General features: G+C 44.1%; 1 protein-coding gene across 1 annotated transcript; it reads left to right on the top strand.

The window, feature by feature from the left end:
• Positions 1-605: 605 nt before the first annotated feature.
• Positions 606-17,234, top strand: LOC110503569 (transmembrane protease serine 13; the record flags this gene model as incomplete). Its single annotated transcript, XM_036961065.1, has 14 exons — positions 606-702; positions 1,113-1,198; positions 8,385-8,559; positions 10,527-10,640; positions 10,985-11,161; positions 11,337-11,463; positions 11,834-11,929; positions 12,201-12,244; positions 12,374-12,536; positions 13,259-13,437; positions 14,284-14,382; positions 14,857-14,999; positions 16,590-16,745; positions 16,873-17,234. Coding segments are annotated over 14 exons (1,671 nt in total), but the record flags the coding sequence as incomplete, so codon positions are not given.
• Positions 17,235-17,812: the final 578 nt, after the last annotated feature.

The following is a 17,812-nucleotide window of genomic DNA, read 5'->3' as shown; positions in this document are numbered from 1 at the left end:
TGACCACTCCACTACCACTGACAACTTTCTCCTGACATGAACTGAAGCCATGTCTCATGTGCCCGCTCATCCACTGTTACATTGAACGTTTCCTCTCCAAGCACTATGAGTACCCCTATCAATGTTCTCTCATTACTGTATGTAGAGTCAATCACATACACAATCACATTATTACACATCAGAGATTTTACTCCATGCTTGGACTAACTCATTCTTAGATCTTTTGTCTAACTGTGTAGTGTGTTGTGTGATTGTTTTTAGTATTCCCAGTCAAATCCTGTCCTGCCCTCGGTGGAAGAGCTGAGCTCTTCTCTAACACCATCCGTCCACGATGAGCCTGTCCTGCACTGAAGCCTACAGTATGAGCACCTCAACCCCTGTCCTGCACTGAAGCCTACAGTATGAGCACCTCAACCCCTGTCCTGCACTGAAGCCTACAGTATGAGCACCTCAACCCCTGTCCTGCACTGAAGCCTACAGTATGAGCACCTCAACCCCTCTCCTGCACTGAAGCCTACAGTATGAGCACCTCAACCCCTGTCCTGCACTGAAGCCTACAGTATGAGAACCTCAACCCCTGTCTTGCACTGACGGCAAGCCTCTGAACACCTCAACCCCTGTCTTGCACTGACAGCAAGCCTCTGAACACCTCATGCCTCACACCCTCAATCAACCGCTGCTGTGAACCCTTCCCAACACGGTGTGAGTAGCCCTCTCATTCCCACTCCCCATCATTTTGTACTACAAATCTCTTTATTAAATACCGTGGGTCTCCCATCCTCCTCAATTTTTCAAGTCACCAACCTCCACTGATGTACATACAGTAGCTACCTCAACTTCCTATTATCCCCCCCCCCCCCCCCCCCCTGCACATCGACTCAGTCCTGGTATTCCCTGTATATAACATGTTATTTTTACCCTTTATTGTTTTGAGGTATTCAATGTGTATTTATTCCTATTTTTTTTATTTTAATTTTGTATCTTTATCTTTAACTCTGCAGAGTTAAGGAAGCATTCCACAAATCATGTGACAAATACAATTTCATTTCATTTGATGATTCTAACCTCTACTGTCTCTCACGCTCTGTCAACTCTCCATTTCCTTTTTCTAGTAATTCAACATCGGTACTTTTTCTCGAACGGTCTCTCAATTGGTTTCTCTTCTGAGAATGGACACCACTACACAAATGCAGCTCAGGTGAGTTGAGACAACAGTGGTCTCACCCGTAACAATGAGCTCTCCAGCGGAGAGCAGCAGACTGAGAGATAGCAGAATGGAGGTACCATGCACTATCACCCTCTAGTGGCGATAAGTCGGAATGTAAGTTAATTGTCAAGCTGAGGGTCACGTTCGCAATCTTTTGATACGCTTTTTAAGATGCACTCTCCTGGAATGTCTATATGTCTATGTCTTGTGAACAGACAGCATAAATGAACACATGTTCACTTTTGATGGCTATTACATTAGCCAACCGTTACTCATCCTCAAGGTCTGTGTTCATTGCCTTGTATTAACATACTGTACTATTAGATCACAAATCAAATCAAAATGTATTTATATAGCCCTTCTTACATCAGCTGATGTCTCAAAGTGCTGTACAGAAACCCCAGCCTAAAACCCTAAACAGCAAGCAATGCAGGTGTAAAAGCACGGTGGCTAGGAAAAACTCCCTAGAAAGGCCAAAAACTAGGAAGAAACCTAGAAAGGAACCAGGGTATCACCCTCTGTAAATGCTGATTTGAAGTCTGCTTCATATTCTGCTGAAAGGCGTCATCATTTGTTATGGTAAACTGGACCATAGACGACGGTTGGAAGCTCTTCCCTTAGTGGAGACATTCAGAATCGTTTGTTTACTTACCGCCGTCCGTCCTTTTCTGTTTGTTTCTGTTTGGAAAGGTGTAGAAGTTTGATCCAATGAAAATCAGCAACATTCTCGTCAGAGGATTTCAAAGTTGACCCTAAGATCATTTTACTTGACAAGTTGTGTGTGGGCGCGCATGTATGGGTGGGCGTCTGCATGCCTGTGCTTTCTCTAGGAGAAGGAATGCAGTCTGAGCTCATTCGGTACACCTTGACCTCACTAATCAACTGTTTGATGCAATAATGAGTAAGATATCGGAGGTTCATGAACTGCGTTGACACGGGCGCCATTCTATTTGTTTTCCTGAGCACGGTTAATTTCGTCGACATCCCTGTGTTACTGTACGTGACTGTGAAGATGAAGTTTGTGAATGGGCAGCAAGATTTTGCTCTGTACATTTCTTTGAGTTTCATAGATGTTTCAACTCAATATTTCAATATAATGTCGACATACTTGATTGGATCCACTGCTATGTACTTGGAACAAACTCTGCATCGCACAAGTTGCGACTTTTCTGACTGACAGAATTTTTGAAACTGAAGACATAAGAAACATATCAGCCACATCAATGTAATGTGGCTGTCTGAGAGGGCGCCGTTTTTGGTCCCTGGCTCTGATTGCCCAGCTGGTGTCACCTGAGCCGGAATGGAGCAGACCACACTGTGTGAATCAATCCTTGTCTCTCCCTGGCTACAGTGAAACCGGTCTGGTAGGTGGGAAAGTAGCGCACTGGGACACACCCATTTCTGTGAAGAGGAGATGAGAGAGGGAGGGGTTGGATGGAGGGGGGGCAGTCCCACCTGTGCGGGCTAAGTGGAGGGGGTTCAGGGACAGACAGTGAGAAGAAAGGAGGAGGGGAGTGTCAAATGTGGCGTCAGCGTGCGCTGATCACTGTTCTGTGACTGTTTGAGTGGCCCTGTGAAAAGCCTCTCCTACCAGGTCTCACCTCCACTCTCCTCACTGCTCCCCCAGCGTCCGATGGCAAAGCATGACCCTGTAAGTTCCTCCTTTATCCTCTCCTCCTTGTTCTCTGCTTGTCTGGTTCTTTGTCTGTTTCTCCTGGGCTGACTTCTATCACCTGCCTCCAAAACAACACTATTTTCTTTCTCGAACACACTGAACATACTGTACTCGTACTCTCACTGTCAGGCTGGGTTTTTTTTTTTTTAAGTAAAAGTTTCCCTCGTGTATGGCTGGTGTTCTCAAAGGTTGTGCTTTTTGCCACATCATGGACAGATTGCAGGACATGTGAACAAATGCGTTGGTATGCTACTAGGAGCTAAGCTAGAGGCACAGGGTCAAGCTGGTGTGTAGCTGGAGCCCCATATGACCTCATTGCGGTGGCCTCCTGTCTCCGATCTCTACTGTGTTGCTTCGCATGGTGTGTTGAACGTATGCCGAATCCCCCATGTGGAAAATATTGTGTTGAACGTCGGGGTCCTTCATCTAAATGGTGTGTGGATTTATGTCTCAAACGAGTCTATTCGCCCGGTTTGTGGAACCAGAATACGGGGGCAGAGAGCAAAATAAGACTTAGGCCCACTCCGCCCTGCTACTGTTGAGTTCCATCTGCAACAGAGGATTTATCTGTCTCGATTAGTGGATCAACAATCAATGTGGGCTGGTTCCGTTTTACCTATTTGTCTACTATTTTAAGCTCTAAGGGACTCTTTGGTATTGACGTTCAAAGTTACCGTATTTAACAACGTTATTGTTTATAAGTACAGTCTGCCATTTGAAATGTAACTGGAGCCTAAAACCTCATCATTTTACAGTAATTACTGGAAAATGCCAAGGGGGGAACCAGTGTCTATTGACCTCTGTCGATTCCGTTGGGAATTCAGGCTAACCCGGCTCTTACACTAACTGAACATCCACGTACAAGTACTCTGGTTCATTTGCATTGGCGTTTTGTGCCTATGGTCATGAAACTGGAGCCGTTTACCAGAGAAAAGGTTTAGGTTATAAACCGGTATTATTACTGACTGAGCCAAGGAGTCTACTCTATGTCACCGAGACAGATAACAGTAAATTCCATCTTTGTTTATTGTTGTGCTTGGGGAGGTATCAGGTATATTGTATACATTCATGGTAATATAGGAGGAATGACCATGACAGCACACAGATGTGTGTTAAACAGTCACATAGTTTGGGGGAACTAAGGATAGAGGTCCATGAGATGAACCCTTTCTGTGCATACTATGGATTCAGGTCAAATGGCACCTTCCATGGACTTCCTGATCAAATACAGCAGGTGTTTGAAAATGGAGATATAGCAGCTTATAAACCAGACAGTGGGTGTTTTGGGGATTTTCAGATAGAGAAGACACAATACGGTACATGCCTGCCTCTTGGCTTCCTATGGAGCGTGGTGGGTCTGTGTGACGGTTCTTTTGATTCGGGAGGGTGTTTTTTAAATGTATTTATAGTGCTTCTGGTCCATTCTCTAGGGTGAGAGAGTTAGTGGGCTTGACCGAGATGCCCTGTAACTGACTGAGTTCTTCGGGAAAAAAAAAAAATATTAGGGTTGACAAGTTACCATGGAAACCCCAATGTAGACACAAGTCATTTTTGGTTAGCACTCTTTATCCTCAACCAGACGAACACTTCAGTATGATCCAGACCTATAGGATGTAATGAACTTTGTGACCCTTGGGATCATCACGACAGCCTAGCCCCTACGAAATCAAAACTCTGACTGAAAATCTTGTAATGTTGTGTAAATGTTGTGTCCCCACCAATCCTCAGCACGTCTAGATGCAGAGCAGAGCACACTACTAATCTGTTGTGGGAATCAGTGTGGAGGTCATGCATGTTGTACCATCAGGAAGCAGATTCTTTCCATGTCGGTCATCGCAATCATAAACATAGCCAATGGCAGATCAGCCAAAGTCCCAACATCGAACTAGTTAGGGAAGTTAAACGCAATGTCATCCCTCCCAAGTGGCACAGCGGTCTGAGGCACTGCATCTCAGTGCTTGAGACGTCACTACAGACACCCTGGTTCGAATCCAGGCTATATCACAACCGGCCGTGATTGGGAGTCCAACAGAGCGGCGCACAATTGGCCCAGCGTCATCAGGGTTTGGCCTGTGTAGGCTGTCATTGTAAGTAATAATTCCCCCCCCCCAAATAAACACACAATGTAAAGTGAGAAGCCATCAATGAAAAGAGAGACAGAACTCAAAACCAATATTGACACCCTGGCTGTCTGTCATCCAGCCTCAGGGAGAGAAAGCACACTATCAGACTGACTGACCTGCACCTGTGTGGATGTGGGTTACAAATCACCTGTGTGGACGTGGGTTACAAATCACCTGTGTGGATGTGAGTTACAAATCACCTGTGTGGATGTGGGTTACAAATCACCTCTGTGGATGTGGGTTACAAATCACCTGTGTGGATGTGGGTTACAAATCACCTGTGTGGATGTGAGTTACAAATCACCTGTGTGGATGTGGGTTACAAATCACCTGTGTGGATGTGGGTTACAAATCACCTGCGTGGATATGAGTTACAAATCACCTGTGTGGACGTGGGTTACAAATCACCTGTGTGGACGTGGGTTACAAATCACCTGTGTGGACATGGGTTACAAATCACCTGTGTGGACGTGGGTTACAAATCACCTGTGTGGATGTGGGTTACAAATCGCCTGTGTGGATGTGAGTTACAAATCACCTGTGTGGATGTGGGTTACAAATCACCTGTGTGGATGTGGGTTACAAATCACCTGTGTGGATGTGGGTTACAAATCACCTGTGTGGACGTGAGTTACAAATCACCTGTGTGGATGTGGGTTACAGAACACCTGTGTGGATGTGGGTTACGGAACACCTGTGTGGATGTGGGTTACAAATCACCTGTGTGGATGTGGGTTACAAATCACTTGTGTGGATGTGGGTTACAAATCACCTGTGTGGACGTGGGTTACAAATCACCTGTGTGGATGTGGATTACAAATCACCTGTGTGGATGTGGGTTACAAACTACCTGTGTGGACGTGGGTTACAAATCACCTGTGTGGATGTGGGTTACAAATCACTTGTGTGGATGTGGGTTACAAATCACCTGTGTGGATGTGGGTTACAAATCACCTGCGTGGATATGAGTTACAAATCACCTGTGTGGACGTGGGTTACAAATCACCTGTGTGGACGTGGGTTACAAATCACCTGTGTGGACATGGGTTACAAATCACCTGTGTGGACGTGGGTTACAAATCACCTGTGTGGATGTGGGTTACAAATCGCCTGTGTGGATGTGAGTTACAAATCACCTGTGTGGATGTGGGTTACAAATCACCTGTGTGGATGTGGGTTACAAATCACCTGTGTGGATGTGGGTTACAAATCACCTGTGTGGACGTGAGTTACAAATCACCTGTGTGGATGTGGGTTACAGAACACCTGTGTGGATGTGGGTTACGGAACACCTGTGTGGATGTGGGTTACAAATCACCTGTGTGGATGTGAGTTACAAATCACCTGTGTGGATGTGGGTTACAGAACACCTGTGTGGATGTGGGTTACAAATCACCTGTGTGGATGTGGGTTATAAATCACCTGTGTGGATGTGGGTTACAAACTACCTGTGTGGACGTGGGTTACAAATCACCTGTGTGGATGTGGATTACAAATCACCTGTGTGGATGTGGGTTACAAACTACCTGTGTGGACGTGGGTTACAAATCACCTGTGTGGATGTGGGTTACAAATCACCTGTGTGGACGTGAGTTACAAATCACCTGTGTGGATGTGGGTTACAGAACACCTGTGTGGATGTGGGTTACGGAACACCTGTGTGGATGTGGGTTACAAATCACCTGTGTGGATGTGAGTTACAAATCACCTGTGTGGATGTGGGTTACAGAACACCTGTGTGGATGTGGGTTACAAATCACCTGTGTGGATGTGGGTTATAAATCACCTGTGTGGATGTGGGTTACAAACTACCTGTGTGGACGTGGGTTACAAATCACCTGTGTGGATGTGGATTACAAATCACCTGTGTGGATGTGGGTTACAAACTACCTGTGTGGACGTGGGTTACAAATCACCTGTGTGGATGTGGGTTACAAATCACTTGTGTGGATGTGGGTTACAAATCACCTGTGTGGACGTGGGTTACAAATCACCTGTGTGGATGTGGATTACAAATCACCTGTGTGGATGTGGGTTACAAACTACCTGTGTGGACGTGGGTTACAAATCACCTGTGTGGATGTGGGTTACAAATCACTTGTGTGGATGTGGGTTACAAATCACCTGTGTGGACGTGGGTTACAAATCACCTGTGTGGAAGTGGGTTACAAATCACCTGTGTGGACGTGGGCTACAAATCACCTGTGTGGACGTGGGTTACAAATCACATGTGTATGTGATACAAACAGGGACAGGGGACAATCACAACTTCCTTTTGGAGTTTGCTGTTCCGTTGTCTCCATGGGAGCCACCCTTCTTCTCCGTGGCAACAATAGAGACTCCCGGGGGGGGGGCAATGTGAGCTCGGCTGCGGCCCTGGCGACGATGATTAGCTCTATTGTCTGAGATGCTTGAAAGCGCTATGGGGAGCAGATGAATATAAAGCAGAAATGAGAGCATGTTAAAGAGAGGAGGAAATGAATAAGGGGCCCTTTGGGAATCTTAGCACATTGTTGCCCAGAGACATGGGCACTTCTATTGTGCTTGAGTTGGTTATTCAAGTCTTGGGATCTCACACTTGCTCGATAAGGACGATATTATTATGGCCGACAATGAGTTACATCTAGCCTGAAGATACTAGAATGCCCTTTTCACCAATTATCAACCATCTGTAAGCCCTTTTCGCAATCAACGTGTATGCTCTAGGTAGCACCCCATACACTATTGTTTATGGAAGAATCAGGAGGTTCCTGCATGGTAGTTTTTACAGGGGATTTTCATCTCAATATCAAATCATTTCTGGGGAACATTTTAGTGTCTGAATGTAATCGTTTTTCCTTAAAATTGTCGAGAAATGAGCGAAAAAAGATTTATCCCAAAATATTTTTGCTAGGACTCTCTGGGAGTGGTCTGATTGGGGAGGGGGAAAGCTGTTATTGCCAGAAAGGTTTGGAAAACTATTTCTTGTTGGTCTATTAACGAATTTACCACATGGTGATGTCACCAGGCAGGCCAAAACTCCATCCCACCAAAAACAATGACATTTCAGACGGTCATTTCCAACAGCTCTTACATTAAAAGGGCATTATCATCTTTTTCACAATGTATTCTTTTAAAAAACACAGGGAAATCACGTTTTTGACTGCACTGGGACTTTAAAACCAATAGCGTCTGGTGATGTCACTTTGAAGGTGCTGTGTAGATTGTAATATCAACCAGCAACCATCAGGAAATAAAACATCCCTTTTTTTCACACATTTATAGTGTTCATATCATCCTTTTTTTGTACAATATGATACAAAACACCGGGCCTTTACGTTGGGTGTTGGGTGTTTGATCCGAATATTCGTTTTGTTTTTCTCTGTGTTCTCCCCTCCAGAACGAGCTCCCTCCTCCATACTACTCTGTTGAGGTGCACACCCTCCCGCCCCTCCAGTCCTATGAAGAGCTAGTCTATGGAGCGGGTCCAAGACACACTCCTCCCAACCAGCTATACTACATCCCCCAGCATCCCCCACCAGTGGCTGCGCAGCATGTCTGCCAGCCCAGTATATGTGAGTAGCACTCTCTATATTCTGCAGTTCTGTCCCAGTCCAGTTTTCTCCACTCCTTGTTTGCTTTCAGGGGACTACAAACCATCAGTGAAAGTCGTGTAAAATAACACAAGTTGAAACAGAAGTGTTTTATAAAAACATCCTTGTGAAGTGTGATTTTAACTCCCTCATGTCTCTCAGCATTATATGGTGGCTATACACTGAGTGTACAGAACATGTTTTATTTATTTTACCTTTATTTAACTAGGCAAGTTACGAACAACTTTTTATTTTCAGTGATGGCCTAGGAACAGTGGGCTAACTGCCACGTTTCAGGGGCAGAACAACAGATTTTTACCTTGACAGATCGGGGATTCAATCTCGCAACCTTTACGGTTACTGGTCCAACCCAACCCTCTAACCACTTGGCTACCCTGCCGCCCCAGGGTAGTAACATTAGGAACACCTGCTCTTTCCGTGACACAGATTGACCAGGCGAATCCAGGTGAAAGCTTTGATCCCTTATTGACCTCAAACATCAGGTGGGAGTTCTGCTGGAATACGTTCCACCTCTTCACATTCTGTTTTCCTCTTCACTTTCCTATTCCCCCCTCCACCTGAGATCTGTTCATCAGACCTAGGACAGATGTAGATGATAGTTGACATGTAAAATAGGAGACGGATTTTATCATTACGGATCCAACACCTTTTTTCTTTTTTTGTTGTTGCCTGAGATGACATACCAAGATCAAACTGCCTGTAGCTCAGGACCTGAAGCAAGGATATACATTTGCTTGATACCAATTGAAAGGAAACACTTTGAGCTTTGTGGAAATTAGAAATTAATGTAGGAGAATATTTCACATTAGATCTTGTAAAATATATCTGGTAAAAGATGATACCGTCATCTTTGAAATGCAAGAGAATGACCATAATGTATTATTCCAGCCCAGGTGCAATTTAGATTTTGGCCACTAAATCAAATCAAATGTATTTATATAGCCCTTCGTACATCAGCTGATATCTCAAAGTGCTGCACAGAAACCCAGCCTAAAACCCCAAACAGCAAGTAATTCAGGTGTAGAAGCACGATGGCAACAGTATATGTGCAACGTTTTAGATGTATATGTGCAAAGTTTAGTTCCAATGAACGCATGTCTGTTCAAAATATTGTACCAAGAAGGCCCAAATATGCCTAATAGGTTTATTAATACATTTTCAAGTTCATAATTGTGCACTCTCCTCAAACAATTAGCATGGCAAGCTTTCTGCCCATATCAGCTATGTCTATGTCCTGGGATATTTTTTTTGTTACTTACAATCTCATGCTAATCACATTAGCCTACGTTAGCTCAGCGGGGGGGACACCGATCCCGTAGAGGTTTTAAGCGGTTGCGTGTGGTACACTGAGTGTACAAGACATTATGAACACATGCTCTTTCCATGACATAGATTGACCAGGTGAAAGCTATGATCCCTTATTGATGTCATTTCTTAAATCCACTTCAGTCAGTGTAGATGAAGGTGGGGAAACAGGTTAAAGAAGAATTTTTAAGCCTTAAGACAACTGAGACATGGATTGTGTGTGTGTTCCATTCGGAGGGTGAATTGGCAAGACAAATGATTGAAGTGCCCTTTAACGGGGTCTGGTTTAAGGGTGTAAAGAACTGCAATGCTGCTAGGGATTTCACGCTCTACAGTTTCCCCGTGTGTTTCAAGAATGGTCCACCACCCAAAGGACATCCAGCCAACTTGACTCCAATGCTTCCTGTAGTTGTGTCAAAATGGGCCAGCATCCCTGTGGAAGTCTTTCGACACCTTGTAGAGGTCATGACCCAACGCATTGAGGCTGTTCTGAAGGCAAAAGGGGCTGCAACTCAATATTAGGAAGGTGTTCCTAATGTTTTGTACACTCAGTGTATGCTCTCTATATGGTCTCCTGAGTAAGATATATCTATTTGATGTGTATGCTGTGATTGTTGTTCCAGCTCTTTCTAACAAGAAGAAGAAAGGTAAATGCTGCCACCATAGTGCCAAGTGCTTTGGTGGGTCAGGAGGCATCGTTCTGCTGCTCCTCCTGGGCCTTGCCATCTGGCTCGGAGGTAAGGCCAGGGTTGTCTTTATATTTATTCATATGTTGTTACTCATGTACATGTATGCCTGTTTATTCATTTATTCATAAGCTACTCTCTGATTCGGCAGGGGTTAAATGACACATTTTGGTTGAATGAATTCAGTTGTGCGACAGACTAGGTTTCCCCTTTCCCTACTGTATTTGTACAGGCATTGACAGTCTTCCTCTTCTATCTCTTCCTCCATCTCTCCTCTTCCCCCCACCCTTACCTGTTCTCTGTGCCCCCCAACCTAGCCCATCCAACCTTTCCATCGTCTCCCTGCTCTTGGTCTATTTCATTTCATGTCTTTCTCTTTCTCTCTCTCTGGGTAGTGCGTTACGGTACCAGGTTGGCAACTGCGGCTGTCACCCTTAACCACCATGACAGTGAGGATGAGGGGCATTATGAGAAGCAGTTGAGCGTGCCCGTTCATGACACCTGCTCCAACTCCACAGTCCAATGTGACGGTCTGCGAGACTGCCGACTGGGCACCGACGAGTCTAACTGTGGTAAGCACACACACGCACATAACAGACAGACATAAAGACAAACATGCGTGCAGGTAGATGCGCAGAAAAGAAAGCCAGGCGGGCAGGTGGACGTACACTCGACGTCTGCCGAGAGGACAAACATAACCCTTTCTTGTATCTTAGTATTCCATCCCTCCTCTCCTTCTCTCTCCAGTGAGGTTTGGGGCGGACGGTGCTCTACAGGTTAGAACGTCTCAGGACGACCGTTTCCTCCCAGTGTGTTACCAGGGATGGGACCAGAGCTACGCCAACCGAACCTGTGCCCAACTGGGCTTCAGAAAGTAAGATCACCTTGTTTCACAGCAGACGTCTTCTGAGCTTCCTCACAAAGTAACTACTTTCTCTCACAGCAGCCATGCTATACTTGGCATTTAGAGAGTAACCACTTTCACTCACGACAGCCATTTGTGTACGCCACCTCTCACGTGGACTACTTTCTCGCACCGACATTTGCTCAGTGGCGTCTCATTTCGCTGCTGCCATTTTCAGTATTTACTCTCAGATTGAATCTCTGCGCTCCTCTCTCTCTCCGGGGTTGGTGTGCCTGTGGCAAATTGGGTTTCTGGGAATCCTTCATGGGAGGGGAATTGATTCTAGTATCGCTTTGGCAGACAGATTCTAAATGTGTTTGTGCGTGTGGCGACCATGCAGGTCCTTCGCAACCAAGGCCGTGAAATCCCAGCAGTCCATTGGTCTAACCCTGAACAACAGATCGTCTTTACCCATCCAGGGCCAGGTCAGCGTCGGGTAAGAGAGCTCAACTCCTCTACAAATCTTAGCACTTTTGTATTTGCTCATTTGAGTCCCAGTAATGTTGAGGGAATGGTGGTGTTAAGTCATTCCCTGTCATTACCTGTCATGACTGTTTGGGACGTAATGCTATGTCATCATCATACACCGCATTATAAGCCTCGCGAAAGAGGTTTCAAATCAACTGTAACCATGCTGCCTGTTTTCCAACGTGGTTTAATGTTAGATCCTGAGTTGCTGACATGATTCATCTTGTGTTGCTGTGTAGCTCTTCCTGCCCTGACCAGAATACGGTCTCTCTGAAGTGTATTGGTAAGGAGCGCTCATCGGTTCATATTTCACATATTGCACTCAGGCAGGCCTATATCAACCTTCTGTTTGAAATATGACTTCTAGTTCAATTAGATACAAACTTTTTGACCACTTCTCCCCTTTTCCCAGATTGTGGACGTCAGCAGTTGACCTCCCGGATCATAGGGGGCACTGTTGCCAAGCTGGGCCAATGGCCCTGGCAACTGTCTCTACACTTTGGTAGATCACATATCTGTGGAGGGGTCCTGGTGTCCCCTGACTTTGTGGTGACAGCTGCCCACTGCTTCCCCAGGTCAGTGACTAGAGGACAACAATGCTCAGTTCCAAACGGATCCCTTGGCTCTAATTCTAGACACGCTATGTAGTTCCTTGGTAATAGCTCCACCTTACCCTCTCTGCTGCGTTCATGACAAGTCGGAGTGACATCCGACTCGTTTTGAACTCATTGAGAATGCCAATTGACTAACGGCAAGCTAGCTACTCTAACCCTGAACAGAAAGTACAACTATAATGCTCGTAAACAGTGTAAAAAAACAACAACATATAGATTGTTTTTTGATGAAATTACTTTTCGTTGTTGCATTTAACTGCCCAAAATGTTGTTGTCAAAGTCATTTCCTTAGTCAGAGTTCAGCATGTCGGGACAAGCACAAGGACAGGTGAAAGAGGTCAGGGTGTGACACTCAGATGATGCGAGGGTCCTTAACTTTGAATTACTAGTCAGAGGGCCGATCAAATAGATTTCAAGCTTGTATTTCAGAGTTTGCGACATGTGGTTGACGCGTCATTAGCCATAAGTATAACGTCAGTCCTTTAACTTACACATTCACATGTAAAACACAGACTAGTAGTGGATCTGTGCAGCAACTTGCTCAGTGTGACTCATCACCTCAACAACCCTCACCTTGACAACCAAATCTCCATAACTCAATTAAACACTGTATTACCATAATAATGATAATAATAATGACGTGAATTAACATCTATTTTATTTTTTTCCCTCACCAATTGAAGGTTGTTCCCCCAGTTTCTTGACGCCAGTAAGTGGCTTGTGTACGGAGGAGTGGTGTCTCAAGACCAGCTTCCTTCTCCCTACCTCGTGGAGAAGATCATCGTGAATGAGAACTACAACAACGTAACCAACGACCAGGACATCACCATTCTGAAGCTGGCCTCCCCAGTGGTCTTCACTAGTGAGTCCAGGTCTATTCCTTGTATATCAGAGAAACGCTAGGGAAACACTAGCATCAATGTTGGGACAGCACTGTAAAAACATTTGCCCTTTGCCTCTAAATGTCTGCGATGAATCCACTGTCAGAATGGTAATCTCATTTGCAGTGGTGTAAAGTACTTTAAGTACAAATACTTTAAAGTACTACTTAAGACATTAAGACATTTTTTGAGGTATCTGTACTTTAATATGTATATTTTTGCCAACTTTTACTTTTACTACATTCCTAAAGAAAATAATGTACATTTTCCCTGACACCCAAAAGTACTCCTACATTTTGACAGGAGAATGGTCCAATTCACACACTTATCAAGAGAACATCCCTGGTCATCCCTACTGCCTCTGGTCTTGATGGACTCACTAAACACAAATACTTTGTTTGTAAATTATGTCTGAGTGTTGGGAGTGTGCCCCTGACTAACCATAAAAATAAATAAATGGTGCCATCTGGTTTGCTTAATATAAGGAATTTGAAATGCTTTATACTTTTACTTTTGACAATTAAGTACATTTTAGCAATTCCATTTACTTTTGATACTTAAGTATATTTAAAAACCAAATACTTTTAGACTTTTACTCAAGTAGTATTTTACTGGGTGACTTTCAGTTTTACTCGAGTCATTTTCTATTAAGGTATCTTTACTTTTACTCAAGTATGACAATTGAGTACTTTTTCCCCACCACCGCTCATGTGTGTGTGTGTGTGTGTGTGCACACGTGTGTCATTTTTGTCACTGTGTGTTCTCGTGTCTGAAGCCTGTATGCTGCTCTGTTTGTCTAACTTCCTGCGTGTATGTTTGTTTTTCAGATGCAGTTCAGCCTGCCTGTTTGCCAGCCTTTGACCAGACATTCCCCCGTGGAACCAAATGCTGGATCTCGGGCTTCGGAACAATAGATGCGGGATCAGGTAGGAAGAGAGAGACAAGGGAGTGGAGAGAGGGAGAGATGGACTACACTCAAGGAAAGTGCATACAGAATGCTTATCTAGAGGGAGACAACAGGGATGGACTGGGAACAGAATTCGACCCCGGACATTTCTAACACACTTCTATCCTCGAGGCCCCCACACCAGCCCTTTTAAAAATTATTATCAGCCAAATAATGACCATTTTGCACAAGAAACAACAACAACTTAGACAGGCCCACTAGGCTATAAAATGAACCAGTCCGTCTGGTATTTTGCAGAATTGCTCTATGGCCTGTCCGACGTGGAGAAAGGAGGCTACACATCATTCATCCTATCTCAATGTCTTCTCATTGCAGGAATCTATGATATATCCAGTAGAGCAACGGTTTGCCTAGAGCAACTAGCTATTGTGTCCCTAGCTGAAGTGTGTGTGTGTTTGGAGAATGACTGTGTACTGTATGTGTCCCTTCACAGCGAAACTCTCCAAAGCCCTGATGCAGGTGACCGTTGACATCATCGAAGTGCGTGTGTGTAACAGCTCCAAGGTATACTCTGGCAGTGTATCCAACAACATGCTGTGTGCCGGTGATCTCAATGGGGTCAGGGACTCCTGTCAGGTACATGTCCAGCTGCTGTAGTTCAGTTCACCCTCTATTTACAGGCCTTAGGACTCATTTGTTAACCTCACTCATTTATTATAAAAAAGAAGAACATGAGAACATGCTTACCTCCATGTAAATTTCAGACCATGCTTACACACATTTTATAGTGGCTGAAGTATTGTATTGCAAGCATGTACAGTATTTTGTACAAACGTGGGATATGATGACAGGCAACAACAACAAAAAACATCATTGTAAGATGCAGTTAGTGAGAAGAGCGAAAGTGTTTAGTTTTTGGAATCTAAAATAATTAGACACAAATCTATTTCCTATTTATTTTATTTTTAATAACCATTGCAGAAAAAAAATCCTCACCTTCTCTGGCTGTGGTGCATTCCCGAAGTAATAAAAAAAATACCACGCGCCTCTCTCATTTAATTGGGCCTAGTAAATAGACAGGCTATGTACTTCAAGTTTTGCTGTAGTCTGTCTATACGATCGCATTGACGGCGCGGTTTATAACGTAACAGTTGAATTTAACAGGCGAACAGACAGTTGATATTCTACATTGAATTATGAATGGAACTACTGTAAGTAACCTACTGTAATTTCTATTTTTTGTTGTTGTTGAGTAGCCTAGACAATGTTTTAGAATTTGGAAGCAGTCCAGCATATTTAGGTTGGTGGGAAATGTCAAAGCAAAACTGTTGACTTTAAAACGTTCTGCTGACAGGTCCTCAACAATTAGCCATTGTTTGTTTCTTCTTCAGAAACTGTCACAGTCCTTTGGCAAATACAGCATAGGTTATTGCAAAATATTTTCATATTCTGTCAACACCTCCAAAAACATTTGATCAAATCTGCAATTGCTCTTTCTTTCCAGAGTATACAGCAAATGAAAGGCGTTATTGTCACCTTAAAGGGGGAACGGAGGGTTTTCGTTCACACGCAGTTTTACGACAGGTCGGATTTATAACGGAAAACAAGTGTATGTACGTACGGCGCGCACCAAGTTTATAAATCTCAATTCACGTAATGGTTATTTACGCAACGGTTTAAGAAGATGTGACACCCGTGGTGGTACAATGTACCGCTGGCAGCATGGGTTCAATTTTGGCCCACTACTCGTTCAACGCTCTTTCTCCTACCTTTCACCGCTATTAAATTAAAACAATATATATCTCTCTCTATACAATTAACATACAAAATACTTTGAAAATATATATATATATACTGTCCTTTTTTTTTACAGCCATAGATGCAGAGTTTGGCAAACTGTCCTCCCTATGGACACCAGATGTTCTACGACAGCAACATTCTGTATTCTTCCCAGAGTCTAACTAACTCACTGTCTTAGAACATTTAGTGCCAACATTATTCATGATATTTCTGAACTTCAATAGTCCAGAGCTGTCCTCTCCTGCACAAACGCTTGTCGTCATCTTAGCTGCCTTGGGGCTGATGAAAATAGCCTCTCCCACCGACTCAAATTCCCTTCTACCTCATCTGCTATCCACCACTTTAAAACATACAGTGATATTGTATCAGGTGCTTTCCACACCTCGGCCCCTGTTCACTCATCCCTCCTCTCCATTCCTCTCAAAGGGAGACAGTGGTGGTCCTCTGGTGTGCCAGACCAGTGACAACCTTTGGCAGCTGGTGGGCGTGACCAGCTGGGGCAGTGGCTGTGGGCAGAGTAACAGGCCGGGAGTCTACACCAAGGTGTCCAGCCTACTACCCTGGATCTACAGCAAGATGCAGGTGAGATGAAGAGAAACTACCTCGATTGCCTGTGTTCTATCAAACCACAGCATGCAATACACACCTAATACCCAGCTCACCCTCCCTTGACTTACATGTATGTGAATTCTCATTGTTCCCTCTGCAGCTGGAGAATCCGTGATGTCACTTCATTTCCATTGACCTCCCCACATGCTCTCTAAAGACCGCTCGCAGCCTGCTTTCTCGTTCCTCTCGGAACATCACACCATGAAGTCCTATACCAGGCAGACAGACAGACAGACAGGCAGACAGACAGACGGACAGACGGGCGGACGAAAAGGTGGCCAATAGCTAGGGGAGTACCAGGAAAGGCCTATTGCACATTAACACAACACCATTCGTTCTTGTGTTCTTCTTGTTCCTTTACCGTACCTTCTAAAATCACAAAATGCATTACTGTATTTATGCCTGACGGCTGCTACACTGTGTATAATATGTAAATCTACACCAATACATTATGTTCCCTGATTCCAGTTTTGTGTTTGAATGATTTTAATTCCCACGACATTTTTTTTTTACTACCTTACAGTAAGTATGTTTATGATATTTACCTGAGAAAGGCGGTTCTACGATGGCTGGCCTCTCTTTTCTAAGTCTATGCAACCCTCATATCCACTAACGCCTCCCATATCTCCAATGTTTAAAAAAAAAAAAAACATTTACAAATATTTTTTGGGGGGGGAGACTGCATGCTTATTTCTGTTGCATCTATACGGAATTTAGCGGTGCAATGTGATTTGTGATTCATCTCCAGAAATTGTTTTGTGTGAATTACGCGAAACTCATGGGAAAGAAAGGAGTTGAACTAATGTAATAATCTGTCCCTACTCACAACTGCGCAGGAGTCCTTTCAAGTCTCTTTCTTATTGTTGACTAATGTGGATATCACCTCTTAGTGCCATAGTCAAATATAGTTTTACCCTACCGTCCCTGAACGCAATGAAAAAGAAAACAAGTGACCCTCCCCTATAAACAAAATAATTATGAAAGCGTAAAGTGGATAGCAGAGAACATGCCTACCACATATCCTCACTAATAGGACAGCG

The sequence above is a fragment of the Oncorhynchus mykiss genome, chromosome 24 (assembly GCF_013265735.2).
Source record: "Oncorhynchus mykiss isolate Arlee chromosome 24, USDA_OmykA_1.1, whole genome shotgun sequence".
In the NCBI taxonomy this organism is placed as follows: Eukaryota; Metazoa; Chordata; class Actinopteri; order Salmoniformes; family Salmonidae; genus Oncorhynchus; species Oncorhynchus mykiss.
The sequence above is the reverse complement of the archived record's forward strand: the minus strand, read 5'-3'. Positions and strand labels throughout refer to the sequence as shown.